This window comes from Serinus canaria, chromosome 6 (genome assembly GCF_022539315.1).
Source record: "Serinus canaria isolate serCan28SL12 chromosome 6, serCan2020, whole genome shotgun sequence".
Classification (NCBI taxonomy): Eukaryota; Metazoa; Chordata; class Aves; order Passeriformes; family Fringillidae; genus Serinus; species Serinus canaria.
Genome location: NC_066320.1, coordinates 28,094,029 through 28,115,849, shown reverse-complemented (window position 1 = coordinate 28,115,849; position 21,821 = coordinate 28,094,029). Strand labels below are relative to the sequence as shown.

Sequence of the window (21,821 nt, the reverse complement as noted above, 5' to 3'; positions counted from 1 at the left end):
GAAATAGAAAATTGCCTGTAATTTATTTTCACAGAAAATGCAATTCAGGCCTTTGGCAATGGCACTGATGTGAATGTCTGGCAGCCAATCTTACCAGTACAGACCACTACAGCCACAACTACAACATCCTCCAGACTTAGAAACACAGGGGCAGAGACCACCAACAATGAAATACCCTCCCACAATGATTCACCAGCATGTGCAAACCTGCAGGTAAGAGTTTTATACTTCTTGTTGTGCATAAATGAAAGTTTTTCATAGGTACCTGTCAAGGAGGCTCACACTGCCTAACTAGATGCCTGCCTAAACTGGAATATCTGTTTATTCCCATGGTGTAGTTACAAGCTGCATATGTTGTGAGCTGTCAGACACTCTTATTTTAATCAGGAACTTGCATATCTCAAAGTGGACTTTATTGCCTTGCTGTCTCAGAAACAGGGGATGGTATTTAATTTCTTATCACAGGTTTGAATATGAATGTGGCACTCTCCAAATCCTGCCAGGATATGTCAGATTAAATTAATCCCTTGAGTACTCCTAATTCAGAGGGAACCCTTAATGTGAGCTAGCATGTCCTGCTGCCTTCTTTCTTATGTTATTGGTATTAAACTCAAGAAGGTTTTTTGGCTGTGTAGTTCTGGGTATTAGAGAACATATGGTGCTGCAAGGTACACGTTGAAGAAGCTGGACAAAGATAAAACTTCTGAATCAGGCACTCTGCTGAACTGAGGTCCAGGTCATGATGTGATTTTGGCCAATGGCTGCAGTGACTTTCTTTGACACTTAGGCTATTGATAGTGGATCATTGATTCTGGGTTTAGAGGCTCACCACTTGCTGAAGACAGGCTTTGAAAGACTGAAGGACTTGGGCAGGAGAAGACAGCAGAATCAAGGCGGGAAGAAGGCAGTAGGAAATGTAAAATGAAAACAACCTTAGGCCAGATTGGAATCAGGCTGTAAAAACTTCTGGTGGTTTAAATACAAAATTAGGTCAAGCAGGGATAGATCAGCTTGTCCTGTTTATTTTTGTCTGTACAGAAGGAAAATTGCTATGTGACACAAATAGAAGTGTCCAAGCTTTAAGGTCTCAGCTGGTATTAAGATAATTTTTTCTGTATTTCTGGATTTCACTGTTAAAGTATTGATTTTTCACTTCCTTTTAAAAACATTCACTTTGTTTTCTTATTATTAAATGGTTCCATGTCCACTGAACCAGAAATATTTTATTTCTGAGAAGTATGTTTTGCTTCTTAATTTTTCTTGCACCGCTCTCTCTCTCCTTCATCCTTTTCCAGTTCCTGCATCTATTTTACATTGGAAAATTGTATCTGTATCAACATGAGGGACATTACAGAGTCACAAAGTACAGGAGGTTAATGATAGAGGGTGCTGAGTTTAGGTCCTTCTGTTTTAATTCTGTTTTTCTCATCTGTGCATTCATTATTATTTAAGCTTTGTAAGTTATTGAGAAGAGAGACACTTGGAGGCATATATTGCTATTTGCAGTGGTAATTTAACCAAATAGAATATGCTGAATGAAACACAGCCTTTTAAAGACTGAGACTTGGAATATCTTGCATTTAGAACAAGACCTTGATGGGGTGTTATTGAGTCACTTCATGTTATATTAAAAAGTTGTGTTATGGGAGAGATCACTTTTTCCTTCAGTGTTTGTACAGCCCCCTGTAGAGTCAGGCCTCCAGATGCTACCAAAGTACACATAATAAATAAAGAACTGAAGAAATGGCAAGTGATCACAAATCCCATTGGATTCACTTGAACTTGCAAATGTTCCTTAGGCCTGAATAGATGTTCTTGTGTTTTGAAAATGACTTAAATTCTTCCCTGTCCTTCCTTCTGTTACTGTGGCATTTTGAAGTCACATCCCACATGAGTTTATCAGCTCTGGTTTAAAGCTGTGCTATGACTTCAAGGGTACCCCCCGATGTACTTGGCACAAGAAATAAAGGTTGGTAGGGAAAACAGATTCCTTTAAATAAATGGTCTCTGGTGTTTGGTAGAAACTGTAGATAAAGTCTGCACTAAAATGTCACTGAAGTTATGTGAACCAAGCAGTTTTATTCCTGTGAAGCACAATATTCTGTGCCTACCACTTCCTTCTGTCAGAACTGAAACACAAAGAACAAAGCTCTAATATTTTAATGCATTTTTCAAAAAGTAACTTACAAACAGAGCCAAAACAAGCCCACAATTTTTTAAAAGGAAACCTATGTTTTTTGGACAGTATGGTGCCACTTTGCATGTGAGACTTAAACCCTAATGCAAATTTTATAAAAGAACTGGTATTCGTATTGCACTTGGAGAAGGGTATTCATTCCAAGCCTCTCCTCCCATGAAAATATGCCTTTGTAGTGTTTTCAAAACATGAACTAGTGCAGCCAAAAGCTTTTTTATATGCTTAGCAACTGAGCAGAAAGGTTTCTAAAAGGCAATATAGCCTGAACGCTGTGAAAAGTCAAATTACAAGCATCAGTCTGAGCACAAAAGGAAATGGCAGAGGAGGGCTAAGGAAGTGGTCATTGAGATGCAACAGGGCTGCATATTCCAGGTAGTGGGTTAAAAAATAAAGCAAGGGAAGAAAGAGCAGGAAGTGATTGATTAGTATAAATTGCCATTGAAAGAAATACAGCAAGGGAAGAAAGAGCAGGAAGTGATTGATTAGTATAATATGCCACAGAAATGAGCAAATACCAACCTCCCGGGCTGTAAAACACAGGGCACTAACCCAGTCTGCCAAGAGCACCAGTGACTGAGCAATTTTTGATACATTTCTCTCTGACTGGTTCAGAATGGTCGTGTGAGGAGCAGGAGTGCACCCATGGTTTTGTTGCTGTGCTGTGTTCTCCAGTACAAGCAAACCTGGGAATCAGAAAGGTGGGGAATGCTTGAAAAAAATATGAGATTTTTTTTGTTTACCTGTACTCAATATTTACTTCAAAAACTTGTTGAAGATTTGGAATTTAAAATAATGTTTATTTTAGTGATGCTGCTTAGAAGTTGTTCTTCATTTGATCTTATCATTGCTATGAGAATTTGCAATTCATCCTGTTATGGGGTATTGTCTTATTTCACATTGATACAGCAAAATGTTTGTTTCTGATATCTGCTTACTTTATGTTTACATATGCATGGATTGTGTAAGATACTCTTTTTTTCTGTCCCTCAATTAAATCACCATTCTATCTTTGCCAGGAAGATGCTTAATTAATTCAAGAATCCTTTAAACTCTTTTTACAAACCTGACTTCTAACAGAATTTGCTAAACACAGTAAATAGTAGTTAGGTTTGTATGAAATGCTAAATTTAAGTATATTTGAAGTGCTTGACATCTTGCAAAAAAATCCTCAGCACCATATAAAAATAACATAAAGTATTGTGAGCAAAGGAAGATGAATCCCAACAGCATCTTCCTTATACAGGCAGATTTTATTAAGTAATTGCCAACCCTATCTTTTTTTTCTGGTGGCTTCACTCTGATGTTTTCTATTTAACTGACATATATGTTAATCCTTCATTTTCAGTCATAACTTGAATTCAGTATGCCAGTCAAAAAATGGTTCTGGTCTTCCAGTCTCGTGTTCTACCCCCACTGCCTGAACCATCATGTTGGATTATTTCAAAGGGACAAAAGGATGAGTTTGGATGTGTACTCACAGCATGTATTCTTCAAAAAAAGGCTGCCTTTGCATTTAGGAGCGATGGACAGACCTGAAGGATGATAATGAAATGAACCTCAAATGATAGAGTAGACCAGTTGTTCCTGGGTCATGGCAGAGATAAATAAAAAACTCAGACTTCCACACTGGTTTTTCTATAATATTTTGAAGGATGTTTTGCAAAAGACAAAATCATAGAAGTCAAGATAGTTAAGGACATTTAGGGAAATATATACATCAAAGTCTTGCTAGCTAGCTCTATTTTTTGCTTTCCCATATTTATTATGTCTTGCTCTTGCTTTGGATGTTCAGCATTCAAAGAGAAATGAAGGTGTTTGTGCTTTTGAAGAATGTAGCAATGGACATATAATTGAGACACATGACCCTTTGGACTGAAGACAAGTCCAGTATGTAAATGTTGTTGTGCGCTCAGCAGCAAAATTTAAAAACTATGAGATAGAAATCAAAAATATCAAGCATTTTCTGGGGAACATTGGAAAAGAGAAATCTGGATACTTGAAAATATAAATTCTTTCCATTTGCATGTGAGATTAGTGAGTTTTTAGCAGATCTGGGTCATAATGCAAACTGGTCTTCCACAAATTCACACGATACTTGTGATTTAAAAAATATTTAAAATGGTGAATCCTAGGACAAAAAGAGGAGAGAGGGCTCACATTACTCTGAGGAGAGCAGGACTTAAACCTGACTGAGACTGAAAATGGCTCTGCTTTTGCCATGTAGATCTGTCTGTGCAGACCTTCAGCACTGTGCAGGGAGCTGCTAATCTGGTGGGTTAAGTACCCTCTCTAACTGCTTAATGTTGCTTCCCAGGTGCTAAATACCATTATTCAAAGCATTATGTAGATGTTTGGAGAGGGTTAAAAGCTCCAGTGCAGCATTCTGAGGATCAGGACACAGCAGGTGTGGATCTCCACGGGCTGTAATTGAGTGGTGGGTGAGCAGGAGCAGGAGGCACAGGCAGTGTGTAGGTGAGGGAATGGCACAGCTGCTGAGATGGAGCCCTGGGGTAGAGGCAAAGCTTGTTTTATCCCCTGAGCACCACTGTTAACTCACCCATACTCCTGGCACCCTCTTTCCCCCATCCCTCACACAACCTGTGAACTTTTTGTGATATACAAGCCCTGACTTTTAATATGCCTTGCCTGCTCCATCCCTTGGGAAAGTCCTGCTTGGACCTCTTCCTCTGGGCATTCCAACTACACAGAAAGATACAGTCTGGGGCAAAAGATGGACAACAATACAAAACTCCCAATGCTGTGCCAGAACCAAAAGAAAGGAGAAAAAAAAATAAAAATAGGACTTAATGTTTTCTATGAAAAGATTTAAATCTACCTCCTGTATTTCCAGGATTAGCTGACATAATGGGGTCAGCCTGCTGTTAAGAGTGATTTAGAGAACACTTATTGGCAGCTTTTCTGCTAAAAAAGCAATGTCTTTAATTTGCTTTAGAGGCAAGTCCCTTGTACCTAAAGAAGTCTTGAGTGCTTTGTGTATACAGATTAAGATCTGACAGCCAGGGCTAACTTAAAGTTTCATCTTTAATCTTACACTTCTAATTCAAGGAGCACTAAATGAAGTTCTGTTTTGCCACAACAGATATTGCTTTGGCCATTGATTTCATTGACACTGGTTCCAGGGAGGTTAATCCTTGTTTTCTGTAGCACCATGCTGGAGTGGGTCCTCAGAAAGTGTGGATGTACAATTCCCTGTGGTCATTTACTGCGGGACTCTTGCCAGATCCAGAGGAGATGAGGGGACCATAGTGGGGACATGTTGGGGTTTTCAGTCTGTGTGGAAACCCTGGTGTTTCCTGGCAGGAGAGCAGCCCCAGCCCAGCTGCCTTGCTGTGCTGACAGTGGATCCCAGTGCCACAGGCTGGTTTGCAGGGAGCATGTGTTGTATTTGGAAGGAATGTGTTTCCCATGGCAGGAAGGAATGATGCATCTGACTCCACGTTCTTAGAAAGCTAATTCATTATTTTATGGTCTATATTATATTAAAGAATACTAAACTAAATTTCACTAAATTATAATAAAGAATACAGAAAGGATATAGACAGAAGGCTAGAAAGATACTAAAGAAAACTCATTACTCTTTCCAGAGCATTGACATAGCTTGGCAATGATTGGTCATTAAGTCAAAACAATTCACAGCAGAAACCAATGAAACAATGTCCAAACCATTCCAAAGCAGCAAAACACAGGAGAAGCAAATCAGTGAATTATTGTTTTCATTTTTCTCTCAGGCTTCTCAGCTTCCCAGGAGCAAAATCCAGGGCAAAGAGATTTTTTTAGAAGATATGACAGTGAGAAATGTGCGCACACACACGTGTGTGTGTTCATGGTATGGTCGTGTGGGTGCTCCCACTCAGAGCTAGACTGAGCTTTTCACCTTCTTTGCCAAAGAATTGCAGGACCACACAAGATAAGTTGTTTTCAAGTTTGTTGAAATCCTGCTGAAGTTAAAGATATGATTCAGCTGATGAATGTCTAAGTGCAGGGAGTCCTTTGCCTCTCTTTTGAACAGAGGAGCAGTGTGAGGATGTGGCCAAGGATCAAACCTGATAGCTCATTCACATCATGTCACTGTCAGTGCTGCTATGAGAACATCAGCCATCAGTAGTCAGGAAAAGATTGTTCTCATTTACCAGGCTTGGTTGAACTTCTGAGTTGAACATCAGGCCCCCTTACAAGATCAGTTATGATTTGTGGAGTGAAATAATGGCTAAAACTTTACAACAGGAAAGTAATCACATCTCTGTTGTTGTCACCAGTGCTTAACACGCAGTCTCTTTGGCATGGAGATCTCTCTGTAAGACTGGACCTTGTATTTAATGATCAATACTCTGATTTTTAATGCTTGAAGTTGGGTGTAATAAACTCCTCTTCCTGAAAGACGGTGACATGTTTTATATTGCATATTAGAATCACAGTTTAAATTGTGGGTTTTTGATTAGCATGCTTTTCATGAGACCAAAATATTGTGCATGTATACTGCTGAAGAGCATAATACTTCAGAATTATTTCATCAATGATAAAATATTTTATGGTTCATTTAAAAAAAAAAGTTTTAATAGTCTGAGCGTCTTTAGTGTATTATAATAATACAGCACTTTATAGCAGACTGTAAAACTCCAGACTACAGTTTTAGGAATTGTGCAATTTTGTTTTATAGTTTAATAATTGTTCAATTGAAAATGAGTATGAGGTTACTAAAAACCAATTTAACGACTTAAAAAAATACAGCTTTATGAAAATGCACTGCACACTTTTACAGAAAATTGAAATTTTTTTGGAGAGATTATAGTTTTTACCCTCAGAAAGAATTTTACAAATTATTGCTAGTAAAACCAGATTTGCATTTGCAGTGTTCCCCTAAGCTACAGTTGTTTCTGTGTTTCAGAGTATCCTCTTAGAAGAATACAACAGAAATACAAAGTGCTAGAATAAACCAGCATCAGAAAATTGTATCTCATCAGATAAGCCAAATCAAACTATTCACAGCCCTTGTTATTGCTTTATGTGGTTCTTCACCATATTGAAGGTATTCCTAATGTCAGCCAACTCTGGTTCTCAACCAAATACCTAGTCCATCATGTATTTCCCTTTGAAAACAGATAGCTCACTGTAGTCTGCAAAAAACAGCCATGAAAAGGAGTACAGTATTATAAATTAAAGGCATAACTACTACCAATAAAAATTCCAGGTCATTGCATTGTGATGGTACATGTTTAATCATATTGTCTTTGGAAGTAGAGTTCAGAATATATTGTGCCTTTATGGCACCTGACAAAGTGCTTTGTTTAAGACATATTGTTTGCTATTAGCAAATATTAGGTTTTAGTCATGGCTCTGCTCCCATCTCTACTTGCTGGAGTGAAAGAAGCTCTGGTTATGCCAGCAGGCTGACCCTGTTCCCAAGCAAGAACAGGCAAAAGTGATTTTTCCACCAGGTTTTTAATGGAACAGAAATCAAGAGTAGAAGCCTTGAAATCTTGAATTCTTTTTTTGTTTTTTTAAATCAGAAATAGCTTTCAAGGAGTCCTTATTATACCCCAAAATCTCATCATGCTAGTTACTCCAGAAACTCATAATGAGAAGGTAGTCTTGGCCTTAAAAACCCAATTAATTGCTGTTAACTTCGGTGCAGCTATCACCTTACAGCATCTGCTTGTTCTGAAAACCACATCATGTATTTGAGTGCCTCAGAAACAGTAAATACTTTACTATTATAAACAATGTTAATGCATTAGGTTATCCTCAAAAAATGTATCCACAAAGATTCATGAGGAAAACCAAAGTAAAAGGCTTTATCAGATATAAATACATGAGATAATGAATACAGTTGTCAATAGAGAGATGTTTCTTGCTAAGGTATGAAAATAGCTCTGCAGTTGCCAGAATTGATCAAAATTTAACAAATAAAATCTTTATCAGTTCTGCCATTTTTTGCAAAGAATTGTTCTTTCCTAGGTAAGCAAAAGGATTTCACAAGACTTCTATAATTGAAATGTACTTTTAAACGCTTTGTTGAAGTGGTATTGACAATTCTGTTTTGTAATATCATGGCTTAGGACAAATGACAGTGTGGAGGCTGAATAATTCTGGGTAATGGAGCATTTTAGTCACAGATGGATAGAGTTTTATGAATTACCTGCCTTCTCTCTCTTGGAGGGGGATGGTGCAGAAGGGGTGAGAATTTAGGGGAGCAGGGCAGCAATTTGTTGTACAACCTCCTCATTCCCTGGAGGGGAAGGCTCACTAACAGAGGGACCTGATGAGTTGTGCACAGTCCTGGTGCAGGGTCAAGGGGTTTGCCTTGTCTCTGGTTCCTTGAAATCCCCAGAGGTGGGAGAAATATTCCTAGATCCTGGTGTCAGGGTGTGGGGTTGCCTGCCCCAGAGTTTTTTCCTGAAAGTGTTGTTCCCTGGGATTTCTGTGACTCCCTGGGTACATGAGTGGGCAGAGAAGAGCTCACAGATGGGAATGACATTCACATTGTGCTGTAATTTTTTCATTTGCTCTCACCCTTGGTGGCTCTTGAAGTCTTGCAGACACTACTGGACACTCTCTTAATGATCAGCACGTTGTTTCCATGGATGAGCTATCTGTTTCTTAGAGCACAACAAACCTGGGCTCTTTTTTAGTACAAGTGGTTGATTATATTTTTTGTAATCCTTTAGAAAAATGTTGATTGGAGTTCATGGTCTTCTGCTCACTGTCATGCCTACACCTGAAACATCTGAAACCTCACTTCCAGTTAGCCATTAGTCTTCAGTAGAACCTTTTCCTGTCTGTTTTTTGTTTGTTTGTTTGTTGTTTTCATCTTTGTGTAGTTTTTGTTTGTTTTTTTTATTTCCTTGTGGTTTGGGTTGTTTTATCCTTTTCTTCTTGAAGATCCATTCTGTAATGTTTGGACACTCAACTGCCTCATAGACTTAATCTGCTATGAAAATTATTTATTTTATTTTTCTGTATTTCCTCTCATGATAAAATGGCTAAATGCAGATTCAGGGAAAAAAACCCCACCAAAATCGGCACCAGACTGAGCTGGAAGGGCGTTGAGCCTGTATAATCCTGGGGTGGTCTCCATGCTGGGCTGGGCTGCCCTAGAAGGCACCGTGGAGAAGGGCACAGGGGGGTTGTAGCCCTACTGGGGTGCAACTGAGACTGGAGTAAGTCTGCATTTTGATTTGGGTGAAATGCCTGAATCAACCCTGCTTCCTTGTCCTTGATTAAGGAGGATGCATTGCCTTCCTCTGCCAACAGCAAACCCAAGTACCTGAAGTATGTTTATGCATACAAAGTAATTTGATTTTAAAGAGGCAATCACATGACCTAATCAAATTCTGCTTTTGTTTATACACTTGTAAAAAGGGAATAACTCCACAGTTGTGTGTATATTGCAATTATCCTTAAGTGTACATTGTAATTATCCATTACCCCTTACATGTATGCACACCATTCTTTGATATTTCTGTGTAACCCAGAGACTTAGCATTCTTTAAAAATAAACCACCCAGACTCTCAGTTGCCATGTGGCAGATCTGATCAAAATAATTTCAGGAATAATAAAGAAGACTTTTTAGGAATAGTTTATTCTGTGTTTCTACCAGCAAATGAAATATAGAAAAGCCCAGTGGAAATTAGAGTGCAATAATAAGTAATCATTCTAACCCATACATTGCTGACGAGACAACATAGCTGCAGAAATAGTACAATGTTGAAGAGCTAAAATTTGGAACCTTTTCCATAGCATTCATTAATTTTTCAAGTAATCAAACCAAGTTTATAGGACAGAAAATTAAACACAATCTTTTAACAAAATTGGCTAATCTATACTCTTAATGAAAAAAATTAACAACCACAAAACAGCTGAAGAGAAATTTTTGTTCTGCTTTTACCCTTTCTGCTCATTTTACTTACAGTCTTCACTGTACATTAGTAATCAAGTACTGGGAATAAATCACACCCTTTATCTCGTAGTTTTATGCCCATGACTCCTAATCAGCTGTCTTACCTGAATAACTGATTTTTATTCATCAAACCATCTCCTCTACAGCATTTTTCAATTTGCTGTTGAGTTCCAGAACATGAGACTCCATCACCCATTTGAGCTCCTTGCCTCAATGGGAGTTCAAAATGTTTATTTTAGTCAGTACTTTGGAGGAGAGCCTGACTGTTTCACAGCAAATCCTGTTCCCAATCAGTGAACTTGGCCCAATAATCCCACCTCAGGTTAAATCCTCCTGCATGTTTGGCTCTGTTTATGAGTCACAGGTAAACAGACTGATGTGCATAACAGAGAATTTTTTCCACAGGTTCACTCAGCATGTTTCCTAAAGAATTATAGGATTATCCTCCATCATGTCTTTCTTAAAACAGAATTAGGTATTCAGGTAGTAATTTATTAAATACTGCATTACATGGTGCTTTAGTTTTCCAGACTGACATTTTCAGAAGCCTCAAGAAACCTCTGATTCAAGTCAAGTTACACATTACCACATGACCCTAAACAATTGGGTCTTCTGAATTCATCCTCAGATTTGAAATGTGTGCATTTGAATTTTTCATGTGTGTGGCAGGTAAGGCATGTACCAGGCAGGCTCTAAAAAGCTACCTGCAGCCCTGAGTACCTAATTTGTGCAGAGAGTTGGATAAATGGGTATATAAATCAGGTGTACACAGACCAAAGCAAAGCAGTTACCAGGATCTGTGAAAACCCCTTCCTAAATTTGTGCCTGCACAGATGTAAAAAAGATGGTTTGATCAGAACTGTTCTGATGAATGGTGTTCAGTATGGTTTTTACAAAGGCTTGCCTTCAGTGGGAAAAGTGGTGCATTAACAGTTGCATGTATCTTGCCTGGTCTGTAGTGATTTCTGTGTTGCTGTTCTGCACACCTCAGTCACATATGCACTGCCCTTGTCTGGTCCTCAGGGTGAATTTAGGGGTCTCTTCCTGCAGGGACCTAGCTGCTTGTATACGGTTTCAGAATCCAAATGCAAACACAGTGGAAAATAATTATCCCTTTTTTCGTATTGGTTTTGAACTTTGAGAAATTAATGCAACTGTTTGCAGAATCCTGCTCTCATCAAGAGTTCGCCCAGCCCGTGTTAATTTTGATTAGGATTTCCTGATTATTCCTAAAGACTCAGTCACAGACATATGCAGAGAAGAAATTCAGATTGTTATAGGCACAACTAAACAGGTTTAGATAAAAAACACAGTCTGTCTATACCCAGAGAACAGCTTAATGAGAATACTTAGGAATAATTAATTAGGCAGAGGCTTTTCACCTTCAGGCTGGTGGCTCTTGTTATATTTAGTACCAGTGCAGCTCTTTGGGAAGGGCCCTCAGTGAGAGAGAGAGAGAGCTCTGCTCTCTGGGAGCTGAAGTGGGTCCATGTCACAGGGACAGCCCCTAAAATGCCAGTTGGGCTGGCTTATGTCCCTGTTACAGGGGACTGGCCCCTGGTGTTTCATGGCCATTTAGAGAGAGCAAATGGCAAAGCTTCAGCTCCACATCGTCTCCATGCCAGCCAGACACATCTGCTCATATGTGCTCTGCAGGCCCTCCTTCATCATCTGCTGCCCTTTGTTCTGTGCAGAGCTGCTGCAGTGCAGCTCCCTTCATCTGTGCTCAGCATCTCAGCAGTGGCAGTCACTGAATGGAGCAGCACAGTGATCTCCCAAATCCCTTCTGAGGATGCTGCTCTCAGTCACTGGAGAGGCTTGGCCTGTCTTGGCCACTGAAGGTGGCATTTCAGCCCCTTTAATTCCCTTCTGACTGGGACAGCTCAGTAGTGCAGTATCTGCGCTGGTGTCCAGATACGATAGCATTTGTTAATATACAGGAGGTACTGTCTGCATCACACCCATCCCTTCTTTCTAGCAGTGCTGTTATCCTTGTGACCTTCCACCCTCTCATCTGTAGGTAGGAGTAGCATAAGAGCCCAGAGTGCTGCTATTGGCACACACACAGTTGTACTTTTTCTTAATGCTTCCTCTCTGGATACTTGATGGCAATGTATTGACTCTTAAACTTGCTAGGAAGACAAATGCTAGTGAGGGATTAGATGCATCTGAGTAGGTAGATCACAAAAAACACCCTTCACTTGGTCTGTTTTCTACTTGCTTCAGCTCAGTCCAGAGCTATTAATAAAACCATTCTACATCCAGGGAAATATTTGCTGCCAACCATCATCAGTCAAGATTCTCTTCAGATGGCATTCCTAAGATGTTTTTCTAGGTGAAATCTTATAATCTCTCTCTTGAGTTCCACCAAAAGATATTAAAATTTGGTAGCACAAGGCACCATCAGGATTTTTCTTGTAGTGTTTGCAGTAGATTTAGAAAAACTTGAGGCTGGAGTGGGACTGTCCCTTTTTAACACAGCAGCTCATCTCACAGAAAAGCAAGTGGAGGGCATAGGAAAACATCCTGCATGCTTTGTGACATTACAAACCTATACCCCATTAATTCCCCAGTCTCTGATGAGGTGCTCTGCCTGAGGTGCAAATTAGTGCCACTTTTGTGCATTGAACCTGTCCTGTTTAGAGAAGAAGTGCTTCAGAACCACCTCCTCATTTCAAAACTGCTACAGAATAGTTGTCAGTATTGACCTGAGCTGGATTAAACAAGCTACCTTGGAATTTAAGTTAGTATGTCCCATTAATAATCCCCTGATCTATCCAGTCTACCACAATATAATTCTTCAAAAAGTAGGCAGACTAGTCACAACTAAGAGTCTAAAGCTACTGCCATCTTAGTATGGAAACATTTCAAAATACACACCCAAAGTGATGTTGATCTGCATTACTGACATTATTAGCATTCATCTATTTTCCAGTTTATTAAATGTAACATAAATTTGAGCCTTCTGTCCATCTGTGAAGAACTTGTGGGATGAAACAAAGAAGGATTATATCCTGTGAATATAATTTTGCATAATCTGGTAATCATTTGCATAATCTGGTCATTATAGGCACGGTTTTATTTTAGTAGGGTTATAATTGTTAAGCATCTAACATTCACAGTACTTTTTTTTGTGTATAAAAATTTTTTTCATTGATGGAAAAAAATTCTCCATGCTTCTTACTTCTCAAATTTCAGGCCATGTATATGCAGATGATATTAGGACATTGCTTTTGATTTCCAGTTGGTTCTGCCTGGCAAGTGGAGAAATTCCTGTTGGCCTGGTGGGATCAGGGCAGTAAAAATAAGGCACTTTTCAAATAATGCCATGATTCTGCAGAGATCTCTTACAGGAGTTTCTGTGTTTTTTTGAATAGCTTCATTAATTACAGTGTGGCTGTTTGTGAGAGCATCATTCATGTGTAAATCAGGGATATGAGGAAGGCCACTCTAATACCATCCATTAAAGGATGGTCCACTGTAGAATAACCCATTAAAGAGAATTACTGTCAGGGTTTCACTGATAGTATTTCTGAGAAGGGGTGATTTTTCTTTCCCTCACTCACTTCAGCAAGGGGAGAATGAATGTTGGGTGCTACATCAAAGTCTTTCACAAGTATTGAGTTTTAAGATCCATTTTGCAGGGGCCTTTTAATAACATTTAGGAAGCTGACAGGACAAACCAAGGTCTAGCTTAGCTAATGGAGATCTGTGAATGAGACCAATTGGATTTTCTTTTTCAGTCATGACTTAAATCTGTTGAAAAATATGCTTGTCTTAGAAAATAAAATGCCAGTAATCCAAATTGTATGATACTAATTCACTTTTTTTTTTAGAAATTAAAATGCATCCAGAATTATTAAACAGGAATGATAGTAGTGAATTTGAACACCTTTCTACAGACATCTAAAGACTTTTATTCTAATGAAAATAAAAATAGGTTGTCATAGACATTGCTAGCAGCTATGCTTAAAGTTGAAGTTGTCTTACATTTCATATTAAAAAAGATCTAAAACATTAATTATTTGGGTGAAAATTTTCACATCATGTGTGTGGCTCTAGCTAAATTCTTGAGGAATAGCTGCCTATCAAAGCCACAATACACCATAACCTGTTTTTCTTTTTAATGCTCACCTTGCTAGATTTGATTCCACTATTTTAAAAAAAAGTTTTCTATAATAATATTCTAAATGGTATTGTCAGTGCTAGAAAGGAACCGAGACAAGTACTGCAGCAAGTTCACTACAATTGCAGCCCTGCCAGTTCTAAGGATGCATCTGTGCACCTGCAAAATTCAGCTACAAGATTAGAGAAGGGAGTGAATGCTTTAATTTTTTATTTCAGTGGCACTTCTGGAGAGCAGATTGTGCCAAAAATGAGAAATTCGCTAATTAATCCAAATCACAGCTGTTCAAGAGTGGATCATTTTAAAAGAAAAGAACTACCCTCTGAATCATGCCATGATTGAGTGGGGCTTGGGTACATCACCACACAACTGTGGGAATTGATGTGTTGGGCTTGAAATGTGCAAACTGCACAGATAATTGGTTTCCTTTACCTTTTTGTGCAAGGCTACTTCACTGTTACTTTATTGTAGCCTTTGCCTCTCTGTAATTGCAGAAAGAGTCACTTTTTACCTGAAGTGTTCTCACCCTTTTAAGGTTTTCTGTGTTTTTTGTCTCCGTGGAACCACGCCAGTGCTCACAATGCACACGTGCATACACGCATTGTTCAAAGAAAGTCCTGAACATTCTGAGGCTCTTGACAAAAAGCAGATGCTCATGGTTGTTCCATTGCCTTCCCTTTTAAAATTTATGAGTGAGGGCAGTGCTCAGAAAAGCAGCAGTAATGCCGGCTGCTCAAGGTTGGCATGGCACGAAGGGAAGCTTCCTGACGTGCTGAGGCTCAGCCTGCTGTTCAGGCAAGCTTGCTTGATCTTCCCTTCCAGCTGCAGAACCCCAGAGCAGCAGCCCTGCTCCTGCCAGGGCACAGAGGCAGTGCCTGACCTTGTTTGCTCCATCCCTTCACCTCCCACAGCTCCCAGCTGGGAGACTGAAAGGCCGAGCCATGGCTGAGCATCTCTGCTGAGCTGCCCTCCTGCAGCTCTGCTGCTGGCTGGGGAGGCTCCCTCAGCAGAGCCCTGGCTGCACCCTGTCCTGCTGGCTGATTGCAGAGAGGGAAGCTCTCCAGCAAGCAGCAGGCACAGGGAATTCTGCCTGCCCTGGAGCCCTTGCCCAGGCACACCTGGAGGTGTTTCTGCCCTGCGTGGGTTTGGTGCCTCTTCCCAAGGCTCACGAGCACAGGGCAGGGCTGTGCTGCTCTGCCTGAGCTGCTGTGGTCCTGCAGTAGCCCTGGCTGACAGCTGCTCAAGGTTGCTCTCACCACACTCCAGGGCACCATGGCTAATCCAAGAGGCACCTGCTGCCAAGCTGAACAACTTTTTTCTGGTATTCAGACACATGGGGCCACACACTCCAGCCTGGAGAAGTGTTGTGGGATCTCTAGTGCTTCAATTACCTTCCCTCAAAATTCCCCTCTTCCAACTGGGACTGCAGTGGCTTTGTGTTCCTGCTGTTTTTCTTCAGGTGCTGTTCAGTGTGCAGCAGCCAGATGCTACTTGTACCTGCTGTCCATGGCACTGGGTTGATCTCTGTGGTGAATCACTTGAGAAATGCATTTTAGTAATAAAATCCAAAACAACTCAACTTTGGATTACATGGATGTTTAGCTTTATAACTAGAGAAAAAACCCAACAACCTAGGCAGCCTGAGATGTTGAGATATTAACCTAATAAAACTTACTCAGTCTCTGCTTTTTAGTATTCTGTTTCCTCCTCTGCCTTTCTTAATGCAAAAATATTTGCTTGCAGCAAATCCATAAAAAGACCATATTAGGAGAATTGCATAATATCCCCTAAAAATAGGAAGGAAGAATCTGGGACTATAGAAATTCATTTTACTCAGCTAAATGAATGACTGAACACGAAAACAAAATTGTTAGCAAGTTACTGTACTGCCATGAAAGGTAAGTCAGCTCACTTGTCTTGGCTGGGTGTCATATTTTGTGCTGTGCTCACTGGGAAACTAATTGCTTGAAATAAATATTTGAAGATCTCTATGTCTGGTCCTTGTAAGCTGTTTGATCAGTTTGGTGTTTCTGATAGGATCTGTTTTTTATAAAACCTTTAAGATTGCTGTTAGGCAATTTCAGTGAAGTGTTATCCCAGCCAAATAAGTGCAGTGAGAGATGGAGCTTAATGAGGTCTCATGTTTATTAACATAAGGATCTGGGAATGGTCTAGCAATAATTAATATAATACAGGTCATCTTTCCTTCCTTCCACACTCTTTTCAGCCCATTTTGGGAGGATTACTTCCAATTTTTCCCCCTTCAATCAAATTTTCTAAGAATTTAAAAATGGAAGAAGCTGAAGGGAGTTTTCCCTCTATCCATATCAGACTTTATCCACTCTTCTGTTCCCAGCCCACCTGGCCCTGTCCAGGGGGACTGGGTGGTTCTCCCTCCCTGGTGAGTGCAGAGCTGCAGAGCTGGCTTTACCACAGCAAGGACCTACCTTTGTTCCAGCCCCTCTTCCAGAGGATTCCTGTAGACCTTCTCTTTCCTGGCCAGAAAACAAACTGCCCCACTTTAAGGTTGCTCTCTGTTTCTCATTTCTCATGTTTAAGTCCTCAAATCCAGCAAGAATTTATTAATGTTGAGGGATAAGGGGAATGCTTTAAAAATCCCCTCAGTGTGTGTTTTCCCAGTGCATATTTGGGCACCAGAGGATGCTTGGTTTTCTTTATTTAATGTGTCTCAGCTGAAAATCTTGTGATTTGCTTCTTTCTGTGCTGGGTATTATCTGTGTAGCTTTGGAGCATAGTGCCAGTAATGTCTTCATGATGCTTGTTTCTGGAAGATACTTTCTCCTCTCCACAAAGTGTCATGACAGAACTGTAGTGCTTTTATGCAGAATGACAACTGATAATTTCATGCCCCGAGCTTGTATCTTGAGGGTTGATTCAGCAGAGAGGAAAAAAAAACTAACCAAAGCAGAAAAAAGATCTGTCTGCTTTGTTATAGGACAGTGCAGAGCTGCTTGTTTTTATAGCTTAAATAGCTCTGCACTCTGGCTGGATGGTATGGGTTTCAGAATTACCCTTGCTGAATTGGATCTTTATTTCAGTAGCCTGTGTCTCTGACCCACACTTTTCTTATCTTCCCTGTTGAAAGTAATTATACTCCAGTGTGGCAGAGTACTCCTGTGCTAATAAGAAAATACTGTAGTCAGTTGTGATAGATGCAGCATCCACTTAGTGAGCACAGAAGAGTTAAACTGATTGCATTTTTACAGTCTGTATGCTTCTCTGCTTATTGTTTGTGTCCTGCTGTTGGGGAAAGCAGGTTAGTTGCATAGTAAATCTCTCTAATCAACACAGGAGAAGAACAAAAAGAACAAACACTCATTTGTTACAGCTGCTTTAGAAGTGTGGTCATTTGAAGGATGCATTCTGGGAGATTTGTCCCTCTTCTTCAGAAAGGCTTGTTAATATGGGCATAACTAACCAGGATCTCAGGAGAGGACAGGGGCTCACTCATTAAAATCAGCTGTATAAACAGCCTACCTAGCAGATATCTGCCCTAATGATGCTTCTGTTGCCTCTCCCTGTCCAAGCAATATGTTCCATAAAGCTCAGAGTGGGTAGCTAAAGGAAGGGGCTGGGTTCTGAATTTGGGTGCTCACTCAGGGCTTTGCATTCAGCTCCCTGTACATCCTTCTCCTTCCCTTCCCTCCCTCACACTAAAGCTCACCTCCAGTTAGAGACATCCCCAGTCAGAACTTTTCCTTGCTTTGGGGAACAGAAATTGATGCTGTAGTGAACATATAAAAATACTGCTGGGTGTGTGTGCTGACTCCTGGTGAGACCCTGCTGCAGTGTTTAATGCTTTTATTCACCCTGCAGTGCTGGGATTTGCAAAAGCTGGATGCATAATTGCAAGATTGCATTTCTGGGCATAAATTCAGGGCTGTAGTGTCTGGAGAGGATGGATCCAGAGGGATTTGGGGGATGGAAAGAAGGGAGTTGTTTTAGAAGGATCTTATGGTAATTATTAGGTGCAGGGCAAGAGAAGACTAATTAGGGACATGCAATTAAACTCATCTAGGATCAGAAGGAAACATGGAGGTCCACAGAGTCTTCTGAAGGAGAACCACCTCTATAAGCAATATTCCTTTCTCTTTTCAGAAAACCACTAGGTCATCTGCTGATCCTGATTTAACTCTCTTTCTAGGAAAGGAAGAAGGAGAATTCTGCTTCTCATAATGAGATTTTTTTTTTTCTGGACATGCTGTTGGTCCCTGACCAAGTCCAATATTTTATTTCTGATATTGAAAACTAAAGGGTTTTGAGACCAAAACAAGGCTTATATGTGACTAGCAGACACGATACTGAAGCTCATCAGGAGGTGCTTAAATACAATTATCTCTGAATACCATCTATTGCTTGTGCTGCTACAGTGAGGAGAAAAGAGATATTCATTTTTAGAAAACATAAAAGCTTAAGTGAGGTCAAGCCTGTTGGCTGTATGGGTGCAGCTTTGCCAGAGTAGCTCACATTAATGAATTACAATTCCCTGCAAAGCTGGAGTAAGTGTCAGCCCATTTATGTAACTTTGTTTTACAGACTGAGATATGTCACAGCTCAGTGTCATTAAGTAAGTCATTAGCAAATGCTATTTTTCCTCAGTAGAAGAGAACTCATACATCTTTTTTAGCCACTTATTTTAAGCTGATTTTCCTTCACTGTTTTTAAAATAATTATTATTATCAGCCCAGTCCTGTTTGGTTTTTTATTTAATGATGGAGTTCCCATAGATTTATTTTATATAAAGCTTTTTATCACCAGATAAACAGCTTTATATTAAAATATTAAAAGAATACAAATTTGAATACAGACAACTTAGCCATTTGTGTGTGCTCTCTTACTCCTGTGGAGTTAGGTGTTTCCAGAACACTTGAAAACACCTTCTTTCCTGCTTGGTAGGCAGCCTGGATACCTGAGATGGGATTGGCAGTGAAACTTTGGCATCTTACAGCATGAACAACTCTCAATTCCCAAATTAACTGATGGTGCAGTTATTCCCGAATTGTCTGCAGCTGGATGTGATGGACACTCATTTCTCTTGTTTAAATTTTTAGGATAATGGAAGATGTTAGAAAAGAAATACCTGACAGCAGAGGGTATCCTCTGTACTTCAAATGCACATCTCCCAGTCTGGGTCTATTTCCACCAGGGCTATCAGCATAACCTCTGAGCTCTGATTTTATTTTTAATCTCTGATAAGGTGTTCACTCACTGTAGCACAGAGTTATGCTTGGTGTGGAGCTATTTCTGCCCAAGACAGGAAGAATTTTCCCCTTTGGTTTTAAGTAAAGGACATTCACTAAAGCACTTTCTTCAACATGTAGGTTTGGGTTTTTTATCCCATTATTTGTGATTTAGTGGTGCTCTGTTGTATTCCAGTAGTGCAGCCTATGCCAGTATTTCCATTATAACCCATTCTCACAGGTTTATAACTCAACACTAAAAATGTACTCTTCCAATTTGAAGCTTGGCACATAATGTCTCATCTCATCCTCAGAATGACAGTTTTTTCTTTCTGTTTGCCTTCCTCCCAGTAAAAGGTTGCATTTTTGTGGTATTTTTAAATAGAAGATACTGTCCTTTCTGTTTTGATAAGGAAAAAGCCTGCCTGATTATTAAAATTGCTTTTCAGTGCTAAGAGAGGAGGACGTTTTAATAGGGGATACATGTGGATAAGTGTTGTTGATGTTACAATGTCTACAATAAGTATATGGATGCAGAGAAGTATCACCTTCCCAATGAAAACCTGACAGTGTTTATCAAAATGATTGAAAAGGGTTTTTTTATGGTGATTTTTTTTTTAGCTGTTGATTTTACCCTTAAAAGGGTGTTCTCAGAGGTAAATACGTTTTAGCTGCTGCACTCTGTTGTTTTCAGGCTGAATGAAGTAAAGGAAGGCTTTACTACATACAGGCAAAATAATGATGTTTTTCTTTTACTCATTTGATAAACACAGTACAAAAGGCATATAAATTGTGACTTTGGTGTTGAGACCAGCTACCAGGTGTAGACCTGTAGTTAGCACAGTGCTTTCAACCCACAGCAAGTGTAAACAGTGTTTCAAATGAACACATGTAGGAATAGGAAAGCCAGCAATAAGTGACAAACAGAAATAAGAGGCTTCTATGATCCTTACAGCCTGCACCTTCAGGATCTGAACCTCTGATCCAGAGGCTTTATCTGAAGCCTCACATTCTAATTCAAGGTAGTGTGTGTGTTATGGACACAAGAAAATCAGGATTTAAATCTAGTTTATCCTTCTTTACCTGTCTCCTTGAAGGCAGCCATTTAGGAGCTGAGAGATACCCAGTTGCCTTTAGAAGAAATTTCCTATCAACTACAAACACGGCATGAAGGCTTCACTGTGATGCTTCTTTTTGTTGTAAATTTACTTCCAGGCATTTCTTTTTCCATTTAGACAGGTAAATTTATGCTTACCATAACCACTTTAATGCTACTAATTAGTAAAGAGGGTATTTTAGAAGGAAATTTTACGGAGGATGTTTATTAGTAAATTGAGCTATTATTTTGTCATATATACAAAAACTATCAAAATATATTCAGTGTGTGTTATTACTATAGCTGAGCTGTCTTTCTCTTAAATCCCAGCTGTTTCACTTTTTCAGTTGTCTGTAATATGTTCATGGATCATCAAAAGCAGAGGATGTGTTTCCTAATGAGAAGTTCAGTTCCTTCATTTGAATTCTAAAATCAGTAATTGGGTCAAAGACTATTTTGTATCCGTTGGCAGAACCAGTGGCTCTCAGATTTGGAATAAATATCAGTATGTGGAACTGAATTTTTGAGGGCATAAAATCAGACTGCTCAGCACTTCTCACATCTGCTTTAGTCCAGGCCATCACTGCCTAAACCAGTGAGAGTGTGCAGTGCAAAATGAATGCAGCACTCTGAGATTCAGATCTTCATTTCTTGCGGGAAAGAAGTTGCAGGTCCAACAAAACTTCCAGGTGGAAGCACCAGGTGTGTCCAGAGCAGTCAGTAGTTTTGTAAACCCAGATCTTCTCTTACAAGAACTGATTTACTTCAGCTCAGTTACCTCCTCTGAAAGGGTGCTTGGTTTGTTTCTGGAATACGCAAAGGAAGAGCTGATGCTGAGAATCGCTGAAGTACTCAAGTCAGCCCCAGCCCTGTTTATTGAGAGCACCTTCCAGACTGTGGGGATTAGCACTGCCCTTGCAGAAAAGCAGAAAACACTCAGCCCAGACTTGTGCACTTGAGGAGTGGAAATACTAAACACCTCCTGCTGCTGGACAGAGTGCAGGCTGCTGCTTCCATTTTGGATGATGTCACCTGAAATGCTTCTTGCTTGAGTCAGTGTTCTTTTTGCAGCTTTGTAGAAGAGATTCTCAGGCAACCATGGCATATATTAAAATAATATTTACATTTTTATCATAATATTTGGGAAAATTGCAAGAATCATTAAGGATAAAACACTCCTGTGTTGATTATTTTGCTAAAACTGAGGTATATCATAGATTATTTGTTAATATGCAGTGGTACTATGGTAATTATTAACTGTCATATTTTATTTCTTCTCATG

The 21,821-nt window shown here is 39.7% G+C and overlaps 1 protein-coding gene across 1 annotated transcript in view; it reads left to right on the top strand.

Annotated features, from left to right (window-relative positions):
- Window positions 1-21,821, top strand: part of GFRA1 (GDNF family receptor alpha 1) — a 132,141-nt gene that overhangs the window by 107,336 nt on the left and 2,984 nt on the right. Inside the window, exon 7 of the mRNA XM_009087163.4 lies at window positions 35-213. Within this exon, the coding sequence (XP_009085411.1) occupies window positions 35-213 (179 nt within the window). The remainder of the gene's footprint in view (window positions 1-34; window positions 214-21,821) is intronic.